The sequence below is a fragment of the Arvicanthis niloticus genome, chromosome 15 (genome assembly GCF_011762505.2).
Source record: "Arvicanthis niloticus isolate mArvNil1 chromosome 15, mArvNil1.pat.X, whole genome shotgun sequence".
NCBI classification, from domain to species: Eukaryota; Metazoa; Chordata; class Mammalia; order Rodentia; family Muridae; genus Arvicanthis; species Arvicanthis niloticus.
The window spans coordinates 39,906,568-39,929,931 of NC_047672.1; the positions used below are offsets into that span (position 1 = coordinate 39,906,568).

At 41.5% G+C, this 23,364-nt stretch overlaps 1 protein-coding gene across 1 annotated transcript; it reads left to right on the forward strand.

Moving 5' to 3' along the window:
• Positions 1 to 2,703: 2,703 nt before the first annotated feature.
• LOC117720438 (zinc finger and SCAN domain containing protein 4C-like) lies at positions 2,704 to 5,818 on the forward strand. Its single transcript, XM_034518931.2, has 3 exons — positions 2,704 to 3,117; positions 4,604 to 4,751; positions 4,821 to 5,818. Exons 1-3 carry the CDS (start codon positions 2,722 to 2,724, stop codon positions 5,816 to 5,818), a joined length of 1,542 nt encoding a protein of 513 aa, XP_034374822.1. The 5' UTR covers positions 2,704 to 2,721.
• Positions 5,819 to 23,364: the final 17,546 nt, after the last annotated feature.

Here is a 23,364-nt window from a genome sequence, read left to right on the forward strand (position 1 = left end):
CAGCAAGTATCCTTCACCTGGAATATGAAGGCCTGAAATCTTATTTTCAGTTCCGAGTTCAGTAAGGCGAAAAATCTACACATATTTCATAAAATGGCCTTTATAATTTTTCACTCTACAGGACAATAGCAATTAAGGTTCTATGTTTTGTACTGAAGTACAGCAAAACCTTGATATAGAACCTCTCTCTTTGGGGCTAAAACATTAACATGTAAATTTAGGGGTCATAATTGAACCTACCAATTAGCATGATTGGAAAAAGCCATTTACAAAGGCAACCACCTTAAAATGCACCACTCAGGAGTAAGAGGCAAGGACATATCAATTTCAGGTCAACCTGATCCACACAATAGGGCCATTATATAAATGGGAAGACAATGCTTCAAGATGAAACAAAACAAAACAAAACTGAGACAAAAAAACAAAAAGGATGTGTAAAGTAATGAGGTCTGTGATGTTAGCACTAAGAAAATAAAACCTGTAAAATGGTAGTAAAAGATCATTCTGAACAAAGTAGTGGGATTGTGAGCAGACTAGAATACCATATTGATATTTGCAAAATAAAAAAAAAAAAAAAGCAAACATGAGAGAAAGATAAAAGAGTGAGACGGCAACAAAGGCCACCATATTTTGCCTCAAATTTAAGTTTCTCCCTAGTACACAGTCCTTACATGATGTCCATGTTTTCCTAATAGGCAATGCATGTCCCTCTCTACCAAAAGGGATAAGTTCCCTTCAGCCTCCATCATTCCTATACTGTGCTACAGTCACTGTCTGGATACTTCCAGCCCTGTTTGATCCCACTATCAAGTATTCTACTGAATTCACTGAAGCACTTAGGACCCAACCTCTCTGGAAACCAGGAAATTTTAACAAGTGTTGAATGACTCTTATATGAGAACACAGAATCAGAAGTCATGGAAGATAAATGCCAAACTTGGGAATTCTTTTCAATGTGGTATTATGTCTTTACAGTATAGTGACTTATGACGTGTGCTTAGTAGGTGATGTTCTTCCATGGAAGCAATTCCATCAATCACTGCATTAGAGAGGCAAAACTAGGGCTGAGTTAGAACTTTTTTAAAATGGATATTTTATTTCTTTAGGTTTCAGATGTCATGCCTTTCCCCCATTCCCCTCCCTAGAAGCCCTCTATTCTATCTCAATCATTTCCTGGTACTGGAAGTTTACAATGCCAACATAGCTCATATGACACCTTTCCTAAGGACAAACAACAAACAAACAAACAAACAAACACCACATCCATCACCAACAAAAATAAAACAAAGCAAAGGAAAACAAACATACAAACAAAAAACCAACCCACACAAACCTCAGGAAATGGAGATACAATCCTTTAATCCCAGCAGTGTATATAGGCAAAGGCAGAAGCAGAGGCAAGGACAGGGACAGGGGAAAGAACAGATCTTTGACTCTGTGGCCAACTTTCAACAGTAGGCTTCTGAACCTGTGTGATGAAACCCCATTTTGACTACATGACATGTTCATAGGGTTAAATGTCAGACATTACATTATGTTTGATAAAATTTGCACAATTATGAAGTGTGGGGAGCCGACAGAAGGCAGATATATCCTTGCAGCCATATTGAGCCATATACCCTGAAAAGAGATTTGATGACATCAGCCTACAACAGCTGAGCACACTCTGATAGCATCATGCTTTAGATACCCAGGATCTTCCCTTGGCTGTGTGAGATTAAAGGTGTGTGACTTAAGGGTGTGACTTAGAGATCAGATTCAGAGACAAGACCTAAGGGCATGATTAAAGGCGTGACTTAGAGGCGTGGCTTAGAAGTGAGACATATAAAAGGCAAGAGGCAGACAGGAGACTTCAGAACAATAGGAAGGAATAAGTTCAGTAGGAATAAGGTACTTGGAAGAAATAACTTGGAACTTGGAGGCACTAGGGACTAGGATCTAGGGACTTGGAGAGAAGAAGAGAGACTGAAGAATAATCGGGATTGGATCACACTCTGTCTGGTCTCCATTCTTCGAGTTGTCCTCACTCTCTCTCTCTTGCTGAACCCTGACCCGTGGACCAGAGCAGTTTGGGGCAGTACAAGCTCTAACAACTTAACCCCAAGCTTTTGGCAGTGCAGGTCCCAACATTGAAAGAACAGGTCCTAGACATTTTGGCCCTCAAACCTGGAGCAGCTCGAGCCACAACAGGTAACCCTCAAGGTACTTGTATGGGTATTTGATTGCTTCCCTGTGAGTTTGATATTACTTGTCATTCATTTTAAATATTTTCTCATGAAAGTAGTATTCTCTGGGACTGTAAAATGAGACACCAGGGTGAAACTTAAAAGTTGAGAAAAAGCAAAATAACTCCAGCTTTTCCAAGAGGGAGCCGGGTTGTATTGCTGTGCCTTTATGATCTTATGACAGGTCTATCCATCCTAGACACAGGACTTTCTTGATAGCCTCAAGTTCTTTTCTGGTGTTTTGTCCATTTCCCCTTCCCAGCAAGCAGCTTTGTAGGACTACAGTGAAACATATATTGTCAAGAACCCATAGAACCAACTCTGACCCACATCTCAGTTGTTTTATGTCTCTTTGTCTTAACATTAATTATGTGTTTCCTCGTTTTTGAAATTCACAGCTTTTGCAGTACATCCATCCACTGTTTGTATTGACCCTAAAGTCACACAGCAGATACTAAACTGTCATCGTTGACTCTTTCTGACCATTGTCACCAAAATGGCTTCACGGTTTAGAGGATCCTTTAAGCACAATACACCAGCAAAAGACCTTCAGGCAGACAGTTTAGGGTTTATTCCAACCCAGAGTTCCAGTGTGCAGTGGGCAGAAGACATCTATAACTCGCCAAGTACTCAGCCCATCTTTTCAACAAGCAACAATGGCTGCTGGGCAAAGCAGGAGCTGCAGAATCTCTGGGAGATGTTTACCTCATGGTTGCAACCAAAAAAGCAGACTAAGAAGCAGATGATTTCTCAACTGGTCTTGAAGCAGTTTCTCCTCACTGGGCACTGCAAGGACAAGTTTGCCTTGATGGAGAAGTGGAAAGCTAGTGGTAGCAACATGGAGAGATTCATGGAGAATGTGACTGATGAGTGCTTGAAGCCTCCTGTCATGGTGAGTACATGGGGGGCTTACTGGGTGTTAAGGCAGAATCATTTGTGTTTGGGGGAAAGTAAGGGGTTGTTGTTTTTGTCTTTCACTCATTGCTCGATTGTGGGTTTTGGTTTTTCTTTTCCAGTGAGATTGCATTTTCAGAACAAAAGCTATGTATAATGAAGAAAATTTATAGCTCCAAATTACCATGCATACAGCAGAAAGGAACCTATTAGATTTGATCATCATAAACACACCTCCTTTATTTACATGTTAGCAGAGAGACTGAGAAATTGATATATGGAGAAGTTAATGATGTAAAAGAGAAAACTTGTGTTGGGGGCATGACCTGTTCAGGAGGTTGCTTACAGTGTCATCACGATTATTAGGTTAGATCCTGTCCCACACACTTGCAAACAAGGTTTGGAGGTTTGGAGCACTAGCCTGGGTTCCCAGGAACTAAATGGCAAAACACTGGGGATTAAATAGACTAGATGAATTCCCAAATTGTCTATCACATGTCATATGATTCTCTGTCTAATAAAATGAGGTGTCAGAATGGTAAAGTTCTGATATTGAAATATGGTTGGCACATGTATAATAAACACTGCCATAACCATAAGAATTTCCTTGATGAATAATGGTGCTTCAGTCCAAATATTCAAATTTGGACAGAGTTAATATAGATTTAAAATTATGTTGGATATTTTCTCAAAGCCTTGTCTGATCTGCATAATTTTTAGTCATTGAAAGAAATGGCTAAGTAGCTGAAAATATTCAACCACACCATATACACATTTTTACACATCAATTAAAACTGATTTTTATTCTTTCAGATATTTTGTTTGTTTGGATTTTTATAGGATTAGTTGTAGGGTTCATTTCATGCTTGCTTGCTTGCTTGTATTTGTGATTTGCAACATGGTTTCCTTAAGTAGTCCTCCTTGGCCTTGGAATCAGAGGAACTACCCACCCTCTTCTTCTCAAGTGCTAGGTTAAATGTTTTAAGCACACCTTGCAAGGTAAACATTATACTGTATGTAGCCATTGAGTTTTACTTTAAGTTTAAAATGTCATGATGGGAAGTACATACTGAGTACAACACTCATATCCAGTCATGTTCCTGAGAGCAGGCCTTGTGCTTCTTTGAGACACTACAATTTAAAAAAAGACAGGGTAAAGTTAGGCCAATCTGAAAACATGGGATGGCCACTTTTAAAAAGGCTTTTCCTCCTTCAGTGTGTTGACCAGTTGAGGAATCTATGGAAGGCAGAGCTCACAGGAACACAACTTGGTATTTTTCTAGGGACAATGACTCAACATTTGAAAACACAGTATCTATAGTGACTTTAGAAATCAGAATTTATGAGTGTCAGGAAAAGGTGATTAGACATGAGGGCTAGACAAATGGGCTAATCAATGGTCCAGTCTCCCTGTGCTAGCAGGCTGTGGGTAGGTATCTCAATCCACAGACTCATGGACAAGGGGAACCTGGCTTTGTTTGCAGGTCCATGTCTCCATGCAAGGACAAGAGGCCTTGTTTTCTGAAAACATGTCACTAAAAGAAGTCATCGAGCTTTTGAAACAACAGCAATCAGCAACAAGGCCAACACCAGAGAATGCAAGGATGCCAGTGGACATCACACTGACCACAGGTTAGTAGGTAACAACAGAACAGAAGAGGCATGCTTCCAGGGGATCCTTTTTTAGGTACATTTTCATAGATTGTCTTCTTTCCAAAGGACAAGAAAGCAGTGAAAATGAGTGCAATACTTCTTGGAATGTTACTGAAGTAACTGTTGGTGATGGCTGTACAGGAAATGAGAACAACTCCCTTCTTATTATCCAGAAAGAGCAGTATCCTGAGCATGAAGAGGTACATGTTGTTTCTCAATTCCCTCAAGGTGGCACAAGAGCAAGTCAAGGCAACTCCAGCCATCATGTAGAGTTCCTGAGTACTGCTACTACTGCAGATGTCCCCATGCAGGCACATCCAATGGTTTTCTGCAGAAGAAACATCTCTGAAGACAGGATGGATTGCTATAACACTTCCAGAAGTGATACTCAATTAAAGAGTAGTGATAATATTCCCAGGAACAAGATGGACTCCCTTTTCATTAAGCAGACAATGCATCCTCCTGAGCCTAAGATAGCAGATGTTTCTTATGGGGTTCCTCAGGATTCTAAAAGTCAAGGAACATCCACATGCCAGCCAGAGTCACTTGAGGAATCTTTTTCTGAAGAAGACCCTAAGGAGGTACCAGGGTTTCTCTCTAGGCCAGAGCAGTCTGCCTCTACCTCTGAGCCTGTCCTTCTTTGTCAGAATCATGAGGCAAACTCACCACGTGAAAGTCATCCAAAGAGATTCCGTAGAGGTCCCAAACCATACAAGTGTGACAAATGCCCTAAGACATTCAAATATGCCTGTGGCCTGTCATCCCACCAGAGAACTCACCTGAATAAGAAGTCATTCGTATGTGTCACCTGTCAGAAAATATTCAAACGATTCTCCGACCTCCGAATTCATGAGATCATACACAAGCCAGAGAAGCCTTTCATATGCAGCACATGCAACAAGTCCTTCAGCCACAAGACCAACCTGAAGGCTCATGAGAGGACTCACACAGGAGAGAAGCCTTATGCCTGTCCCCTATGTAGCAAGCGTTTCGGCCAATCATCTACATACCACCGTCACCTGAGGAAAATCCACAAATCTGACTGAACTATGAAACATCCTCACCAGAGGCTGGTAGGGTTTCTGCCTCTGTATGTCATCTGCAAATAAAAAAGAGTGTAGCTACTAAACTGTTCTTATCCAATAAAGATATAACATACAACTTGTGGGTTGACATTTTTAGATGTCATTTTATACTTTCTGTGTGTGTGTGTGTGTGTGTGTGTGTGTGTGTGTGATTTTTGTCTGTATTTCTTTAGTTCCACAGCATAAGTTGACAATAGCATTCTTTGCTATTAATTCTTGAGTTAGTTCTTGCTGGTAGCCAGTGTCCTTCTTATTGCCAGCTTTATGCACCAGTCTTTCTGGCACTAGTTTCCAAACATTCTCTGGTCTCTACCTGCTTTCTGTATAGTGGTCCTGACAGAAGCCTGCCATTTCTTCTAAATTTCTCTACCTGTGGGGTTTCAATCCCAAGTCTGAGGCTTGGAAGTTGAATGCATTGCCCTCTTAGACATCTCCCATCTCATGTGTATTGCTTACAGTTCAAGACTATTTCTCCACATTAGTAGAAAGAATTCCCAAGTAGAATCAAAAATAAAAAATCAGCAGTCACTCACAGTGGTTTCGAGGAGCCTCCCCTACCCACTCCTTTATGGTTTTCTCAACACACTGCATAGCTCTGGTTTCAGAACCAATCACCCACATACCACCATCACCTGAAGAATTTCCAATCTTGGTCACTTGTGTCATGGAGCAGGTTTTATGAAAGCTTGCCTCACATGACAAAACCTATCTGACAAAATCAAGTCTTTTTCATGAATAACTCCCAGAAAAATAATATATTAAGAATGTCAAGTGGAATAAGAGTCCTGTTGAGAAACAGGATTCTGTGCAAATTTGAAGACAGCTGCATAGGCTCACTGAGTTGTTGGGATCTGAGTATGTGTTTGTGATTTTTCTGAGTTAGCTAAGTTCCCATATCAGGTAGAAATGTTGAGGATGCATTATGACTGCCTTGATGGACCTGGTGCAGCCTTTCAGCAGGCGATCAGAAGGCTTCAGTTTTGATTGTCTAGAATTTCCTCAGGTGGCCTGAATGCCAACACAAGTTATGCATTTACTCACTGAGGATTTTATTTCTAACAAGCCGTTTGTGGACACAGTCCCCATTATTTGGTTCTCTAACCCCTTTGGATATGGCATGGTCTGTGGTCTTTCTTGTCCTAGTGATATTGGGTGATTTAGGTTCTCATGGTTTCAACATTAACACTTCTTGAACTGTAGTTTGGGATATCATTTTGTGGGAACAAGCTCTGTGGAGGACTACAGCAGGGTCCCAGGTGGGATTTCCATGCCATTGGGTCCCACATACACACAGCCTTGGTGAGGGACCAGCGGCTGGGTCGGGAAGTCTTCCATGCTGGCCACATGACTTCGGGTCCCAATAGATTCTAGACAGTCCGGTTCCAAAGGCTGGAAACTCGGTGACAGGCCCCAGAAGACACGTGGAGTCCAAGAGTTCAAAACTTTATTGTTCATGGCAAATGTGGATGGGTCCAGGATGGTGTGCCCCCTCCCATAAAAGCCAGAGGGAGCTGGCTTAAATAGGGAGGAGGAAAGAAAAGGAACTTAATTGAGCTATACCCCAGGCCTTTAGATAACTCATGACTATAGAAATCTCCAGGCTGAGGCCTGTTAGTCACACCCTCCATCTGTAGCCATAGATGGTGACATAAAACCTTTCTGGGAGGAGCTACTGAGCCAAACATGTCTGCAAGGCACAAGTTAATGAGAGATGTGGACTGTCCATAGGGACCTGGATTTTGGGGGCATGGCTGAAAGCCTGCCTTTTCTCCAATGGGGAGTCGGGGTTCAAAGGCCCATGCCCACCCAAGTACCAAGATATCTTTCCAGGGATCAACATATTTTACCCTTTTATCCTTTGAGATTCTACCCTTTATATGACTACAGAATTGTAGACTAGGTTCAGTGCCTTTTACAAATAAAGTTCCATTCTTAGGCTAGTGTTTAAGCCCTGAACAGGTAAGCATTGGAGGTAGAATTCAGCTGATAGTAGTGTGATTGTGGATGTCATGGAGCATTCCTTAATACTTGCACATGGAATCTGTCAGCAGGAACCTTAGAAGTTCAATCATATCCTGGTACTGGAAGTTTACAATGCCAACATAGCTCATATGACACCTTTCCTAAGGACAAACAACAAACAAACAAACAAACAAACAAACACCACATCCATCACCAACAAAAAATAAAACAAAGCAAAGGAAAACAAACATACAAACAAAAAAACCAACCCACACAAACCTCAGGAAATGGAGATACAATCCTTTAATCCCAGCAGTGTATATAGGCAAAGGCAGAAAGCAGAGGCAAGGACAGGGACAGGGGAAAGAACAGATCTTTGACTCTGTGGCCAACTTTCAACAGTAGGCTTCTGAACCTGTGTGATGAAACCCCATTTTGACTACATGACATGTTCATAGGGTTAAATGTCAGACATTACATTATGTTTGATAAAATTTGCACAATTATGAAGTGTGGGGAGCCGACAGAAGGCAGATATATCCTTGCAGCCATATTGAGCCATATACCCTGAAAAGAGATTTGATGACATCAGCCTACAACAGCTGAGCACACTCTGATAGCATCATGCTTTAGATACCCAGGATCTTCCCTTGGCTGTGTGAGATTAAAGGTGTGTGACTTAAGGGTGTGACTTTAGAGATCAGATTCAGAGACAAGACCTAAGGGCATGATTAAAGGCGTGACTTAGAGGCGTGGCTTAGAAGTGAGACATATAAAAGGCAAGAGGCAGACAGGAGAGTTCAGAACAATTTGGAGTAACAGAGATTCAGACATTTGTAGTAGGAATTAGGCATTGAGGAAACAGATACTTGAGCTAGAGAACTTGGAGTTAGTTCTTAGGTATTAGGCACTTGGCACTTGGAGCAAGAACTTGGACACAGTACAACTTGGAGTACAACTTGGAGTTAGTTCTTAGACATTACTACAACTTGGAGTACAACTTGGAGTCAGTAGGAATAAGGTACTTGGAAGAAATAACTTGGAACTTGGAGGCACTAGGGACTAGGAACTAGGGACTTGGAGAGAAGAAGAGAGACTGAAGAATAATCGGGATTGGATCACACTCTGTCTGGTCTCCATTCTTCGAGTTGTCCTCACTCTCTCTCTCTCTTGCTGAACTCTGACCCGTGGACCAGAGCAGTTTGGGGCAGTGCAAGCTCTAACCACTTAGCCCCCAAGGTTTTGGCAGTGCAGGTCCCAACATTGACAGAACAGGTCCTAGACTTTTTGGCCCTCAAACCTGGGGCAGCTCGAGCCGCAACAGGTAACCATCAAGGTACTTGTATGGATATTTGATTGCTTCCCTGTGAGTTTGATATTACTTGTCATTCATTTTAAATATTTTCTCATGAAAGTAGTATTCTCTGGGACTGTAAAATGAGACACCAGGGTGAAACTTAAAAGTTGAGAAAAAGCAAAATAACTCCAGCTTTTCCAAGAGGGAGCCGGGTTGTATTGCTGTGCTTTCATGATCTTATGACAGGTTTATCCATCCTAGACACAGGACTTTCTTGATAGCCTCAAGTTCTTTTCTGGTGTTTTGTCCATTTCCCCTTCCCAGCAAGCAGCTTTGTAGGACTACAGTGAAACATATATTGTCAAGAACCCATAGAACCAACTCTGACCCACATCTCAGTTGTTTTATGTCTCTTTGTCTTAACATTAATTATGTGTTTCCTCGTTTTTGAAATTCACAGCTTTTACAGTACATCCATCCACTGTTTGTATTGACCCTAAAGTCACACAGCAGATACTAAACTGTCATCGTTGACTCTTTCTGACCATTGTCACCAAAATGGCTTCACGGTTTAGAGGATCCTTTAAGCACAATACACCAGCAAAAGACCTTCAGGCAGACAGTTTAGGGTTTATTCCAACCCAGAGTTCCAGTGTGCAGTGGGCAGAAGACATCTATAACTCGAAAGTAAGGTGTTGTTTCTTTTGTCTGGTTCTTATGATTCTACCACTGCTACAGTCACCAAAACGTAGGCTTTTTATGCGGCTCCGTCTGCATATTGCACCCAGCCTTCCTACCCAGCCTATGTCCAGCAGCCAGCAACCACTACACCTACAAGACCACAGGATGGTAACAAGTGCAGAGAGACTATTCAATCTCAATCTAGCACAGTGGTGTTATTATCATCCCAACCTAGGCTATGGACAGATTAACTAAAGTTATCCCTGAGAGCTACCCCAGGCATCCAGTTACTGCACCTCCATCACATCGTCCTACCAGTTTCTTCTCTTCATAGCCAAGTAATTATAATTAGAGCAGTTAATTTCAGCAGAACAGCTATGGGCAGAAGAGTAGCTATGGCCAACAAAGCAGTTTAGACTTGCTGTTTCTTAAAGAAGGAAGTCTGTGTGCTGCTAAGGTTAGACCAGAGACAGAAAGATAGAGAGGTGCAGCAAAGTTGATTCGAGAGTTCATTCAATAAGTCCCCTTGGTTGACAACCTTATTATCCTCCCTTGCTGAACCACTTGTGAACCATGGGTCCTTACATTTTAAATAAATTAGTAACTTTTGTTAGACGAAGGATAAGTGCTAGTTCACCTCTTTGTGTTGCGCCATCAATATAGAGCTTTAGGTCAAAAAATGATAATTATGATGACACTAGAATTTAAACTTTTCTAAAGATCCACATCAGAAAAAGTGGGGTGAGAATAGACTTATTAATAATTGAGTTTTTATGATTAAAATCATAACCTAATAAGAAAAAGTGGGGATGTAGAGTAAAAAATTATAAAGACCATTTTGTGAAAAAATATGCAGGCTTTTTCTTTGCCCTTAGACCTGAGCAGAAAGAGTGTAAGTTCCAGAACTCGGAACTGAAAATAAGATTTCAGGCCTTCACTGCCCCGGGACACATTCCAGGTGGAGGACATTATCCCTGAATCAGAGGACACTTGCTAGATTAACATTCCTCAAGCCTCGGGAAGAAAAATAGTTAATCTGAAATAGTTGGTAAATGACAGGGTGGGGCACAGTGACATGGTAAAGCTACATTCTTGAGAGAAATGAGTGTGCAGAGTGATTTTCACATGACTCTGGATCATTTGGGCTAGATTCCTCTAGAATGTTCCACTGTTCTTGGTTACCCCTCCCTCTCTTGGTCTTCTTCTTCAAAATTTGTAAAATAACCAATCATGTGTAACGGAGAGAAAATGCCTTCCTTTCCCCAACCTATGCTATATTTAAAAAAAAAAAAAACAAAAAAAACAAACAAACAAAAAAAAACCTCAGCTTGTGGGCCTTTTGTCAAAATTCTGTTCCTGCTTGAATGAGCAGTTTTAACCGTTGACTAGCCAACTCTCCCCAATAAACCTCTGCTGATTGCATCCAGGTATGGTTTCTTGTGATTTTGGGGTGGTCGTGATTTCATGAGACTTGAGGAATGGTCTCCCGAGTTTGGGGGTCTTCAATAGCAGTTATACATACTTCTGAAGTAAGGTATAACATTTCAATAATATCTTTGTACCATGGGTACTGATTTAATCAGAGTTAACATTTCTGTCTCTTTATCATTCCTTTATGATCCTTTAGATCCCATTGTAAGCCACACTCACACCACTGTGTTCACAAGGACTTATTAGTTCTAGGATGGCTCAATATTCAGCTAGAAATGTTTCCCCAAATGTCATCTTCCTTGAAGTCTAGATAAAATCCTCACTTCAGCCTGGTGGTGGTGGCACACGCCTTTAATCCCAGCACTTGGGAGGCAGAGGCAGGCGGATTTCTGTGTTCGAGGCCAGCCTGGTCTACAGAGTGAGTTCCAGGACAGCCAGGGCTACACAGAAAAACCCTGTCTCGAAAAACAAAACAAACAAACAAAACAAAACAAAACAAAATCCTCACTTCAGTGCCAGAAATATAGTCACTGGACAAAATGACTTTTTCTCTGACACAACAAAAAAAAATCCAGATTAAGGCAGAAACCATATCTCTATGTCCTTTCTGATAGCTAATTTGAGATGATTTGCAAATGATATCTGTTAATGAATTGTTTGGTTGAAGTCAATTCGGTGTAGCATAAAACATTTGCAAAAGGAAAAATACTCTATATATTGGGCAAAATATTATTTCTCACTCACAATGAAAATGTCATAATACATATACTATTTCCATTTATTATTAATGAGATGATCAGTTGTATTTTGAAAGTCAAATTATTATTAAATAGGATGTATGTTCTCATCAATGTTGACCCCTACTTTCAAAGATTCCAATCTTGGTCTCTTGGATATGCAGCTTTTAGGACTGTGATAAGGTTAATACACCAAGCAAGGATTATGTGACAAGAAAGTTTTCACCTCATGACAACTGGGAAGCAAAGAGAGAAAAAGGATGAGTCAGGGTCCCAATATCCCCTTCAAAGTCCTGCCCCTACTTACTTAATTCCCTTTTATTAGAAGATACCTAAAGGTTCTACCATCTCTCAAAAGCAACAGGTGTTGGCAACTTCAACACATTGACTTTGGGCCATTCAAAGACAAAACCATATCAATCACTACATGTCTCCACTTCAGATTTCCTTCCACCACACTCTGAGAAGCTTCTTGAATGGGTGTCCTTAGAATTAACAGAAATTGTGTAATACAATAAGTTGGAGATACCATGGGCATAGCATAGTGTTCTAAGTGGTTTATAGTCACTTCCTTGCATAGCTAATGTATTTTGTAATGCCTAAAGCTATGCTTTAAATTTAAAGTAATGTGCTTAAGATTTCTATAACACAAAAACACCTCTAACCTGTACACCCTATTTGCCCACAGACAGATGACTTCCTGGAATCCTAAGGACTATTGTTTTATGTAAGATAACAAGCCATGAATTTTCACTTCTGTAAGCAAGCTTGATTGCCCTCCAAGTGCACAGGATATGTGTTTGGTCACATGTAGGCAGGAAGTATGTCAGTGTATGTGTTTACCTCTGATTGAAGAAAGGCAGAAGAAGGTAACCTTATGAGTTTTGCTTTTATAAGCCCACAATTGATGTAGTTTGGCCCAATTCTCTGAACAGGAGTCTCGGGTGTGGACTTGGCCAGTATTCATGGCCCTGGAATGTATTTAATAAAAACTTCTTTGTTAAAACTTGTTCACAATCAGACTGGTAAATCTCTGAATGATCCCCAGACTCATAACAATTTCTAGTCCCTGTGATGGAGGAATGATTTTCAGGACTCTACCTATTGACTGCTTTGCTGATTTGGCCAGTCTGAGGCACAATGCAAAGGTCATTTCTGTGGAACTGTGAAAGGCACCATGGTTCCCGGTTGAGCTAAGGCTTGAAACCCTGATGACCCTGAAGGGACGGTAGGCATTTTGCCTAATTCCTGGGCACCAGACCGCTGTCACTAGCCACAGCTGCACACACACCCCCTCCCCCCCAGATTTGTGGCCATCAGTCACTTAAGGGCAATGTCCCAAGCCCCTCCACTTAATGACCTATAGTCATGGAGGCTCAAGACAGATCTCCATTGTAATGAGTTACCTAAAGAACTGGAGGGCTTAGCCAATAAGATTTCCTTCCTTTCCAGACATTCCTCCCTGCAAAAGTTATTTAATCTCAGGCCCATCCTGAGAAGAGGGGCACAGTTTTACTCATCCACTTTACACTATGACAATAAATGCCTTAAAACCATGGGCGACCTCTTTTCATAAGATCCATTGTGGAGAGCCATAGAGAAGGCTTTCGCCTACAGAGCCGCTATTTAATCTCCCTTAGAAAGCCTCTCTGCTCTCCTAGCCATGGCCATCACCAAGCTCAAGCCCACCACCACTGTTGACCCAAGACCTCCCTCCATAGGACCAGACAGAGTTTCCCCCCCTCTTCCACTCCCCACCCCAGGCTAGATCCAGTCAGTGGGCCCCCACTCCATTCTCGATTCTCCATGGCTTCCAGCAGCACCTGGGTGTCTGAGAGCCTGAGAACCAGATGGCCCCCGCCCCCTTGCAGGCCTGGGGAACCCCCGAGCCAGATCCAGCTGTCTCTCACCTCAGATTGTGCTTCCCCACTCCTAGAGCAGTGTCCCGGGGCTGCCCTACAGCCTGGCCCATTGACATGGGGTAAGTGAGGTCACTTCCCTCGTCCTGCCTCCCCAAGTGGTTGAGCCCTGTGGTGGAGCAGATACGGGACCACATAACCCTACACATTTCCTCATATGAACAGGCCTTAGGCTTTCAGCATGGGCCAGATTAGATAAGGAGAAACAATATCTGAAGGTTTGGAATCAGAAATTTGTTTGGAAAACATTCTTTCAATTTTAATGTGTATTTTAAATGTATAAAGGTAGCAATAAAAGATTTGGGCGAGCCTGGTCATGCTCACGTCTATAATAGTATGGGAACCTGATGAAGGATGGTCCTGAATTCTAGGCCAACCTGGGCTATACAAAGAGTTTCAGAATAGCTTAGGGGATATAGCAAGATGCTGTCTCCAACACATACACACACACACACACACACACACACACACACACACACACCAAAAAAAGTTTTTTTTGGTTCTAAAAAAATTTTAGATTTGGTTCTTAATGACTCGTCAAAAAAAAGTTCCATCTTGTCCAGAGCATATTTAATAATGTGTCATATGCAAATTTATAAACAACTCTTTTTATTCTTTTTAAAATTTTGAGTGTTTAACGGCATGTGTGTTTGTGTACCATGTGCAAGCCTGGAGCCAAAGGAGGTCAAATGCCATAGGATCCCCTAGGACTGCAATTATAGTTGACTGTGAGCTGCCGTGTGGATGCTGAGAACTAAACCTAGGTCCTCTGAAGGAACAGCAAGTACTCTTAATTACTAAGTCATTTCTCCAGCCTCCTTATTCTTTCATTTAAGATGGCTATTTTGTGGCACTGAATTCTGAAGCACAGGTAAAACCAACTTGAGGCTTTAGGCTGGCATCTGAAATGAGAGCAGTAGAGTGGTGAGAATTCGGCTCCTTTGGGATCTGACTCTATCTTCAGGCTGTGTCAGAATTAAATCTGAGTACACTCAGTCGGCTTCTCCTGCTAAGTGGATTTCCTACTTGCTGTGGAGAAAAATCCCCATGTCTTTTCTAGGCATAAAAGCTTCCATATTGCTTATGGTGTTTGAGCAGAAGAAGTGGTTAATTTTCTGCACAACTACAATTAGTCAGAACATGCATCTTTCTGTTCTCTCTGTAGATAGTTATATCACTTACAATGGGAAGAGGTAGTTAACAAAAATGTAGCTTAAAGTCTGACATGGGACAAGAAAATGGCCTGCTTGGCAGGAATATGACATGGGCCAAGGACAAGGAAGTAGGCTTCAGGCAGAAATCGGACATTAGGCTAGAACAAAGAAGTAATTTCAGACAGGAATCTGACATTAGGCTAGAACAAAGAAGTAATGTCAGACAGAAATCTAAATTTTAGGCTAGAACAAGGAAGTAGGCTTCAGACAGGAAAATGACTTTGGGCTAGGGCAGGGAAGTAATCCCATCTTCATCTGGCGCTGAGGACTCTGCAAAGAAGTCCTTAGGCTGTGGTGGGCAGAGGTGTGGAGATCTGCCTCAGCACATTTATCTATTTCATGTGTGTTTTGTCTGCATGTATGGACTTGTGCCACATGTGTCCTGGTGCCTGCAGAGGTCAAAAGAGGGACTGAGATCCTCTGGAACTGGAGTCGTAGATGGTTGTGAACCACCATGTTAAGTGCTGAGAACTGAGCTCAGATCTTTTGCAACAGCAGCTAGTGCTACTAACCCCTGAGCCATCTCTTCAGCCCCTCGAATGTTTCTTTCCACACTTTCTTCACACGTTGCTCTGACCTTCTGTTGCCTGGGGCACTTCTGCTCTGCCCTCATTCTTTTAATTTTTTTAATAGTCAATTACATCTTTGTTTACTTTTAAAATTCTATTTTAATTACATTTCTCCCTTCCCTCTGTCCCTTTAAACCCTCCCAGACACCTCTCCCCATTCTTTTCCAAATTCATAGCCACTTTTTTCATCTATTGTTATTGTATTTGTGTTCAATGACTTTTTTCCTTTTTTTTTTGAAATTCGACTTTTTTTCTCTTACGAACAATATCCTGAGTATGGCTTCCCCTCCCTCTACTGCTCTCAGATCCTCCACATCTCCTCTCCCATCCTGATCCACCCCCTTTCTGTCTCTCATCAGAAAAGTAATAGGCTTCAGTGACATAATAATAAAATACAATAAGATAAAAACAAAAACCCATCACACTGGAATTGGACCAATAAAAAAATAAATAAATAAAATTAAATTAAAAAAAAAAAGGGCTTTGTTCTTTGTTGTACCTCAGGGAGTGCAGCCTAACCTTAAGCATAGTTTGTTTACACAGAGACTCCCTTGGAAGAAGCCAAATTTTCCTTAGCAAGTAGTTATCAATGGGAGATTGCTTCTGGGTTAAGGATGGGGGAGGGAGGTCTGCCTCTTCACTTCTTTCAGCTCTAGGACTCCTGGTGCAGACCCATGCAGGCCCTCTGCATGTTGCCTCAGTTTCTGTGAGTTCATGTCTGTTGATCATGCGTAGAGGACCTTGTTTTCTTGGTATCCTCTGTCCCCTCTGATAATTTTTTTTTTTTTTTTTTTTTTTTTTTTTGAGACAGGGTTTCTCTGTGTAGCTCTGGCTGTCCTGGAACTCACTCTGTAGACCAGGCTGGCCTTGAACTCAGAAATCTGCCTGCCTCTGCCTCCCAAGTGCTGGGATTAAAGGCGTGCACCACCACTGCCCAGCTGTCCCTTCTGATTCTTAAACTCTTTCTGCTCCTCTTCTGCAAAGTTCCCTGAGCCCAGAGGAGAGGACTTTGATGGATACACTTGGTTAAGGCTGAATGTTCCAAGGTTTCTCACTCTCTTTGGGTCTCTACATTTGTTCCCATCTGCTGACAGGGGAAACTTATGTTTATGTTATGTGGCTGACTGCGCTTACTCGTTTTTTAAAAAGATTTATTTATTAATTTTATGTCTATGAGTGCTCTATCTGCATGTATTCCTGCAGGCCAGAAGAGGGCATCAGATCACATAGAGGTTGAGAACCATGCAGTGCTTGGAATTGAACTCAGGACCTTTGGAAGAGCAAACAGTGCTCTTAACCACTGAGCCATCTCTATAGCCCCAGTGCCCTTATTCTTTTATATTTATGTATTGAATTTGAGTCAAAATACAAAATACAAAAATATTGATTGATTCTCCATATAAACCATGAGTTCTTGGAAAACAAAGTAACAATGACAACAATGATAATATACTAAACAAACAAACCTTGAGTTCTTTGTGATGAAATGATTCTTTGTTTTTACTACTAAAACCTCTTTAGAATTTTGTTTTGTTTTGTTTTGTTTTCTGAGACACAGTCTTTCTACATACTCCTGGCTGAAACTCTCTGTGTAGACCAGGCTGGCCTCAAACTCACAGAGATCTGCCTGCACCTGCCTCCTGAATGCTGGCAATCTAGGTGCATATGTGCTGTCCCTTAGAACTTCTTGGGAGGGGAAAATTTCTTGGGAGGTTTTAAGAAAAAAACTTCTTAAGCTATACCTTATACCTACTTGCACTAACTACTTTTGAGTTACTGTAACCAAAGTAACTGCCATAAGCAGCCTACAAGCGGGAGACTTGTTTGGCTCAGAGGGTTTCCTCCACATGACTTAGTGCATATGCTGGAGCAAAACATTATGACACTGGAAGCATGTGGGAGAGGAAAGCTATTCATGCAAGTGCAGACAAAAAAACAAGGAGGGCTACAGACAGGGGCCAAGAGCAATACAACCCCAGGTATCTTCCTCCAGTGACGTCCTTCCCGAGTCCCTCGAAAGGTTTCCAGAACCTCTCAAAGTAGCATCACTAGATGGATATCAAATTTTCAATACATAAGCTTTTAGGGGAAACATATCATATTGAAACCATAGTATCTGGAGTTTAATGTGTATTATTAGGTATAAATGGTTGGATGAGGATTTGTCTAGATGATATGCCAGTTTATTGCACTGTAACCTCATTATTTCCCTACAACAAACAAACATTTATTGGAACCATACTGTATCCCAACCCCTGTGATCATTTCTGGAAACAAGAAACAATCAAACATGGGGTAGAGAGATGATGGCTCAGTGGTTAGCAATTCTTAGTGCTCCTGGAAATGATTTGAATTCTGTTCCCAGAACCCATAATCAAATGGCTCACAAGGCACGTGTAACTCCAGATCCAGAGCGTTCAATGTTCTCTGTCCTTTACAGGTACCTGCATGCCTATGACGTGCATAAACTCATTCAGACACACACATACACATACTTTTTTTTTAAATAAATATGTTCGGCTTTGAAAATCAAATAACAAAAGTATTTCTTGTCCATAGATAATACTTTAACAGGACAGATACAAGTAAGTATAAAATTTCATCCTTCACAGGTGCTAACTTATGAAGACACATGGGGCTAAAAGATTGCACAATGTGTGTGATTGCAACGTGTTAGGATATTTTTGAGTCTGTTTCCCATGGAGCCAGAGATACAACTTCATCTTTAAAAGGTCTTCAGAAAGGAAAGAGTTAAACTATATTTGAGTTCACTTAACTGTGTCCCTGTTGTTTAATTTCTTAACCAATGGGTATCAGATCTAATCTCACAAGATTAGAGTAATGGTTTGTTCCTTGTCTGAAAATTGGCACATTTTCAGTGGTGCTTTCTATGTGCAGTAGGGGGGGAGTGCAGCAAAGCTGGGCAGTCTGAGGCTCAGTCTTTGCTCTGGGTACAATTCTTCCTTTGTTTGACGCTCCCCTGGCCGAGCTTAGCCTGTCTGTGCTATTCTTTCTTGATAGTCACTGGCCAGCTTCTTGGCTCCCACAAATCATCCCATCCGGTAGACCGAATTTTGGATAGTCTTTTCAGCTGCTGCCAGCCTCCAGGTTAGGGTATGTTATGTATTCAATCCTGTCTTTCCTCTCAAAAGATAAGGTGGAATCTCAGCCTCCTCATCCTGAAAATATGCCTTTATCTGGATATAAAGCTTTTATAGAAGTAATTAAGTAAAAATGAGATCACTGGGGTCTGCCCTAATCCTGTCTGACTGGTGTCCTCCCAAAAAAGGGAAAGTTGATAGAGCCAGTCACTCCAAGAAAAGATACAAAGAAGACCTGGATTTGTTATCTGAATGCCTGAGCCTATCAGCAGATAAGAGAGAAACAGTAGGCTTAGACAGAGTAGTCTTGTGGTCATGTGACCTCAGATCCTGTCCCCTAGAACCCTGAAACAACAAATTCCAGCCATGTAAATCATTTGTGACATAGTGGTGGCAGGGCTCACAAAAGAATATACAGTGTATTTCCACAGAAAAACTACTATAAGACTAAAGTGTCTCAGACCTTCAACCTAAAGTGTGTCCAGGATTCTTATGTCTTTAGGAAACAACACCTACAGTCTAAATATATGTGACCACTAAGTGTGTTTGGAGGGGAGGGGACTTGCCAGGCATGGTGATGCTTACCTTTAACTCCAGCACTCAGGAGACAGAACGAGGTTGATATCTGTGAGTTCAAGGACTTCATCATCGTCTACGTAGTTAGTTCAAGGCCAGCCAGGGCTGCATACTGAGACAGAGAGAGAAACAAACAGACAGAGACAGAGACAGAGACAGAAACAGAGACAGACAGAGACAGAGAGGAGAGAGGGGGGAAGGAAGAAAGAAAGTGGGGAAGGAGAAAAAAAAATAAAGGGTCATGGAGAGATCACTCCATGGTTAAAAGCATTCACTGCTATCCAGAGGACTAGAGTTTCATTCCCAGGACCTAATTAGTGGCTTACAATCTTATTTCATTCCAGTCCCAGAGGATACAGCACCCATTTCTCAGTCCCAGCATGCATATGGTGCTCCCAGACAGGCAAGACACCCATACAAATAAAATAAAAATAATCTAACAACAAACAAGACAGTAACTTGAGACTAGAGAGGTGGCTCAGCAATTAAGAGTAGGTACCACTTCTTACAGAAGACCTGGATTCCACTCACCACATAGGGACGTTCATAACTGCCTGTAACTCCAGCTCTAGAGGTTTTGATGGCCTCATCAGGCCTCTGCTGGGAGGAACCTGCACTCACGTGTACATACCACACACAGACACATATTTTTTTTTTTTAAATCTTGAAACCATGACTACTAAATTTTTACTTATATTAGCATCTGTCTATTGAGGCTCCCAGTACTTCTCCCAGACCATTTTGGCTAGGCTTTCTTCTCTTATGCACTGCCTAGAAGGGAATACCACAGTTATATTCGGAGCATAATGGAGTCATGGCTAAGAGAGGTTTTTTTTTTTTTTTTTTTTATGTTTGGATTACTACTGTATTTACTTCAGTGATTAAAAACTGAACAAACAGATACGGTCTGGCTCAGTGTGAAAGACATTTCAAAGTTTACCAAGTGTCTTGCACCCTATTAAGGAGTGACTACATACAAACATACAAAACAAATACATTCTGTTCCTTGTATAATTAGCAGTAGGAGAGTTTTCCTAGCTAGGATCTGTAAATAGAGAAGGCATATGACAAATACCCACTGGTGGAATAAAGAAGGTAGTAGTTGTTGTTGTTGTTGTTTGCTTTTTAAGAGGAGGTTTCTCTGTGTGACCTTGGCTGTCCTAGAAGTCACTCTGTAGACCATGAGGCCTTGAAATTGTAGAGATCCACTTGCCATCTACCTCCTGAGTGCTAGGGGTGATGGGATTAAACCAATGCCCGGCTTGTTATATGTACGTACTTAATCTATTATTTATATGAAGACTTTTCTAGTTCAATAATATTCTTTGAAGTGATATTGGAGCATCTGAATTATGCTAAACATTAAAAATAAACAGGTAAATGAGCACATGCCCAGTTCTCTGCTACAGAGTGGACAGGCAGGGTATTAAAGGAAATAAGGACTGTGAATTGTGGCATAATAAATACAAATAAAAATTCCCAGTGTTGAAAAGGTTGTAAGAATGGCACATGGCAATCAGTTGGTAATGGAACTGGACCTTGCCAAGGAGATCGGGGAAAATCTTATGGTAAAGGTTTTGTTTTGTTTTTTTCTTTAAACAACATCTGAGTTCACACCAAACAGTCAGAGAATTTCTGATATTCCAGGCTTTAGTGGGAATTAAAAACTGCCTCCCATCAAATGTCTGACATTTGATGATGCAAATGTCTGACACTTCTTTCCCAGCTTCCCTCCAGATGGGAAGTGGTGCCTCATAGCTGCTCTCATTGGAGAGTTACAGAACTCAGAGGTGGGGAGACTCCAGCAAGTAGCACATAGTAACTGTGATAGCAGTTTCTGCTCTAGACCAGCTTCTGAGTGTGGCTAACATATTTCTGAATGCCGTTAGTCCCACAGAGGCCAGAAGAAAGACTACCCACCCAATCAAGGTGATCATAACATGGTGGTTATAACAAGGTAGTTATCACAACATGGTCATCACAAATGGTCATAACCCTTTGAAACAAAGATGTGGTGGTTATTTCCTGGAACAGGCAATACAGAACAATTTGTAGTTAAGGTTATAAATGGGGCACATAACCCATTCCTTGAAAAACAGATTTAATCATAAAAAAGAATGAATGTAGTTTGTCTTTACTATAAGATGAATTTCAAGCCCATGATGGGGTCAGGCTGACTTATCATGCTAACTGCTTGCTTCAGCAGCTGCACAAATATCTCATCTCTTTGTTGCACATCTCCTTTTAATGCAGCCTCTAATTTTCCTGTTTGTATCAGGAGAAGCTCTTGTTGCTTATAAATGCAAACCCTGACCTGATGCATTTCCCCTTTAGGAAGGACTATTTGCATTTCGATTTGAATGATGAGTGGGAGTTAGTAGAGAAGAGCAGAGACCAAACTTTTCCAGAGGAAAAATTACAGTTAAGAAGATTCTTAAGGCAGGAGTTTGGGGAGAAAGAAAGCTCACCTGTAGGAGATGAGCTAGACGGGTAAATGAGCCACAATGATTTTAACAGAAATGATGGGAAACTGAGTGACTAAGCAACATGAAGGAGCTATTGTCTAATTATATACAACAGGATAACAGTTTGAATATCAAAAAGGACTGAAGAAGGTCAAGAAGTCTTGAATAACAAACCAGGTAGTAATACTAAAATGAAAAGCACTAAAAACAGCTTTAGTGCCTTTCATTTTAGTATTACTAAATGAATTTATGAATTTAAATAAACGGTTTAGGGGTGGTTGGTGTTGTGTATGCATGTATGTACAATTAGTGTGTGTGTGTGGTTTGTGCGCGTGCACGCACATGTTTTCATGTGAGAGCTTATACATGCCTTGGTGAGCATGTGAGTGGCAGTCTGAATGACAATGACCCCTATAGGTTATTGGATTTAAATGCTTCCTTGACAATTGATGGAACTGTTTCAGAATTAGAAGGTGTGATGTGTGTTAGCATTTTGCCTAAGCTCCACCCCACAGTTATCTGGCGACAGCCAGGTGTGCCTGACTCACTATAAAAGGGGCTGCTTGCCTCTCTGCTCTCTCTTGCTTTCTTGCCTTCTTGCCCCTGCTATCTCCTTTTGCTCCTTCTTCCTCTCTCCCATCTACCTCCCCTCTCTCCCTCCACATGCTCATGGCTGGCCTCTACTTCTCTTTCTCTCTGCCTTTCTCTGTCTCTACTACCCTCCCAACTCCCCTCCCCAAGCCCTAAATAAACTCTACTATACCATTGTGTGGCTGTTTTTTCAGGGGGAAGAGATGCCTCAGCATGGGCCTGCAGAGGCACTCCTTTCCCCACATCTAACTACACATCCACCAAACATATTTCTTCTCTCTTTATCATTTTTTTATTATTAGCTATTTTATTTATTTGCAATACAGATGTCATCCCTTCCCCATTTCCCCTCCTAGAACTCCCTATCCCATCCCCCCTCCTCCTTTATGCTTTTTATACCATTTTGATTACATTGTAAAACCCAAATGAAAAGGACCTCACCGATCTGTGGAGAACTGCAGACGCACCCCAAATCACTCACGAGAAACACAACTTGATGCAAATCGCAAGAGGTTTACTGGCTAGCCAGGGCTGTCTTTCCTTCAAGCCCGAGCAGGGGCAGCGGAATTCAGCCCAGAACCAAAGAAGTTTACAGCTTTTAAGGGGGCATCTACAAACCAGGTGGGGGTGGAGTTAGGGAAGGGGGAAGGCTGAGAGTGGAGTTAGGGAAGGGGGAAGGAGGGGGAACAGGTCACTAGGTCATCGATACATTTGATCTCAAATTCTTAAGATGGATGGTGTGTCACTTTATAATTGCCTATTACGAACTAGTTTCACACTATATATCATGAGCTCCAGTTCAAGGGGGTCAGGCTTATCTCAAACTTTTAGCATCCTGGCACCAACTGTCTCAGGGCTGTTAGTTCAAAGCCCGGCCAGGCTAATCTCGGGCCCATAGCATCCTGACACCATGAATCTTAAGGTTTGTTTAGTTAGGGCCATCTGTTCAAATGGTCAGCTAATT

Excerpts from the sequence above, each read along its gene's own strand:
- LOC117720438 (XM_034518931.2), top strand. The coding sequence starts at position 2,722 with ATGGCTTCACGGTTTAGAGGATCCTTTAAGCACAATACACCAGCAAAA. Across the intron at positions 3,118-4,603 it reads GCTTGAAGCCTCCTGTCATG|GTCCATGTCTCCATGCAAGG; the intron begins GTGAGTACATGG and ends CTTTGTTTGCAG. Across the intron at positions 4,752-4,820 it reads GGACATCACACTGACCACAG|ATTGTCTTCTTTCCAAAGGA; the intron begins GTTAGTAGGTAA and ends ACATTTTCATAG.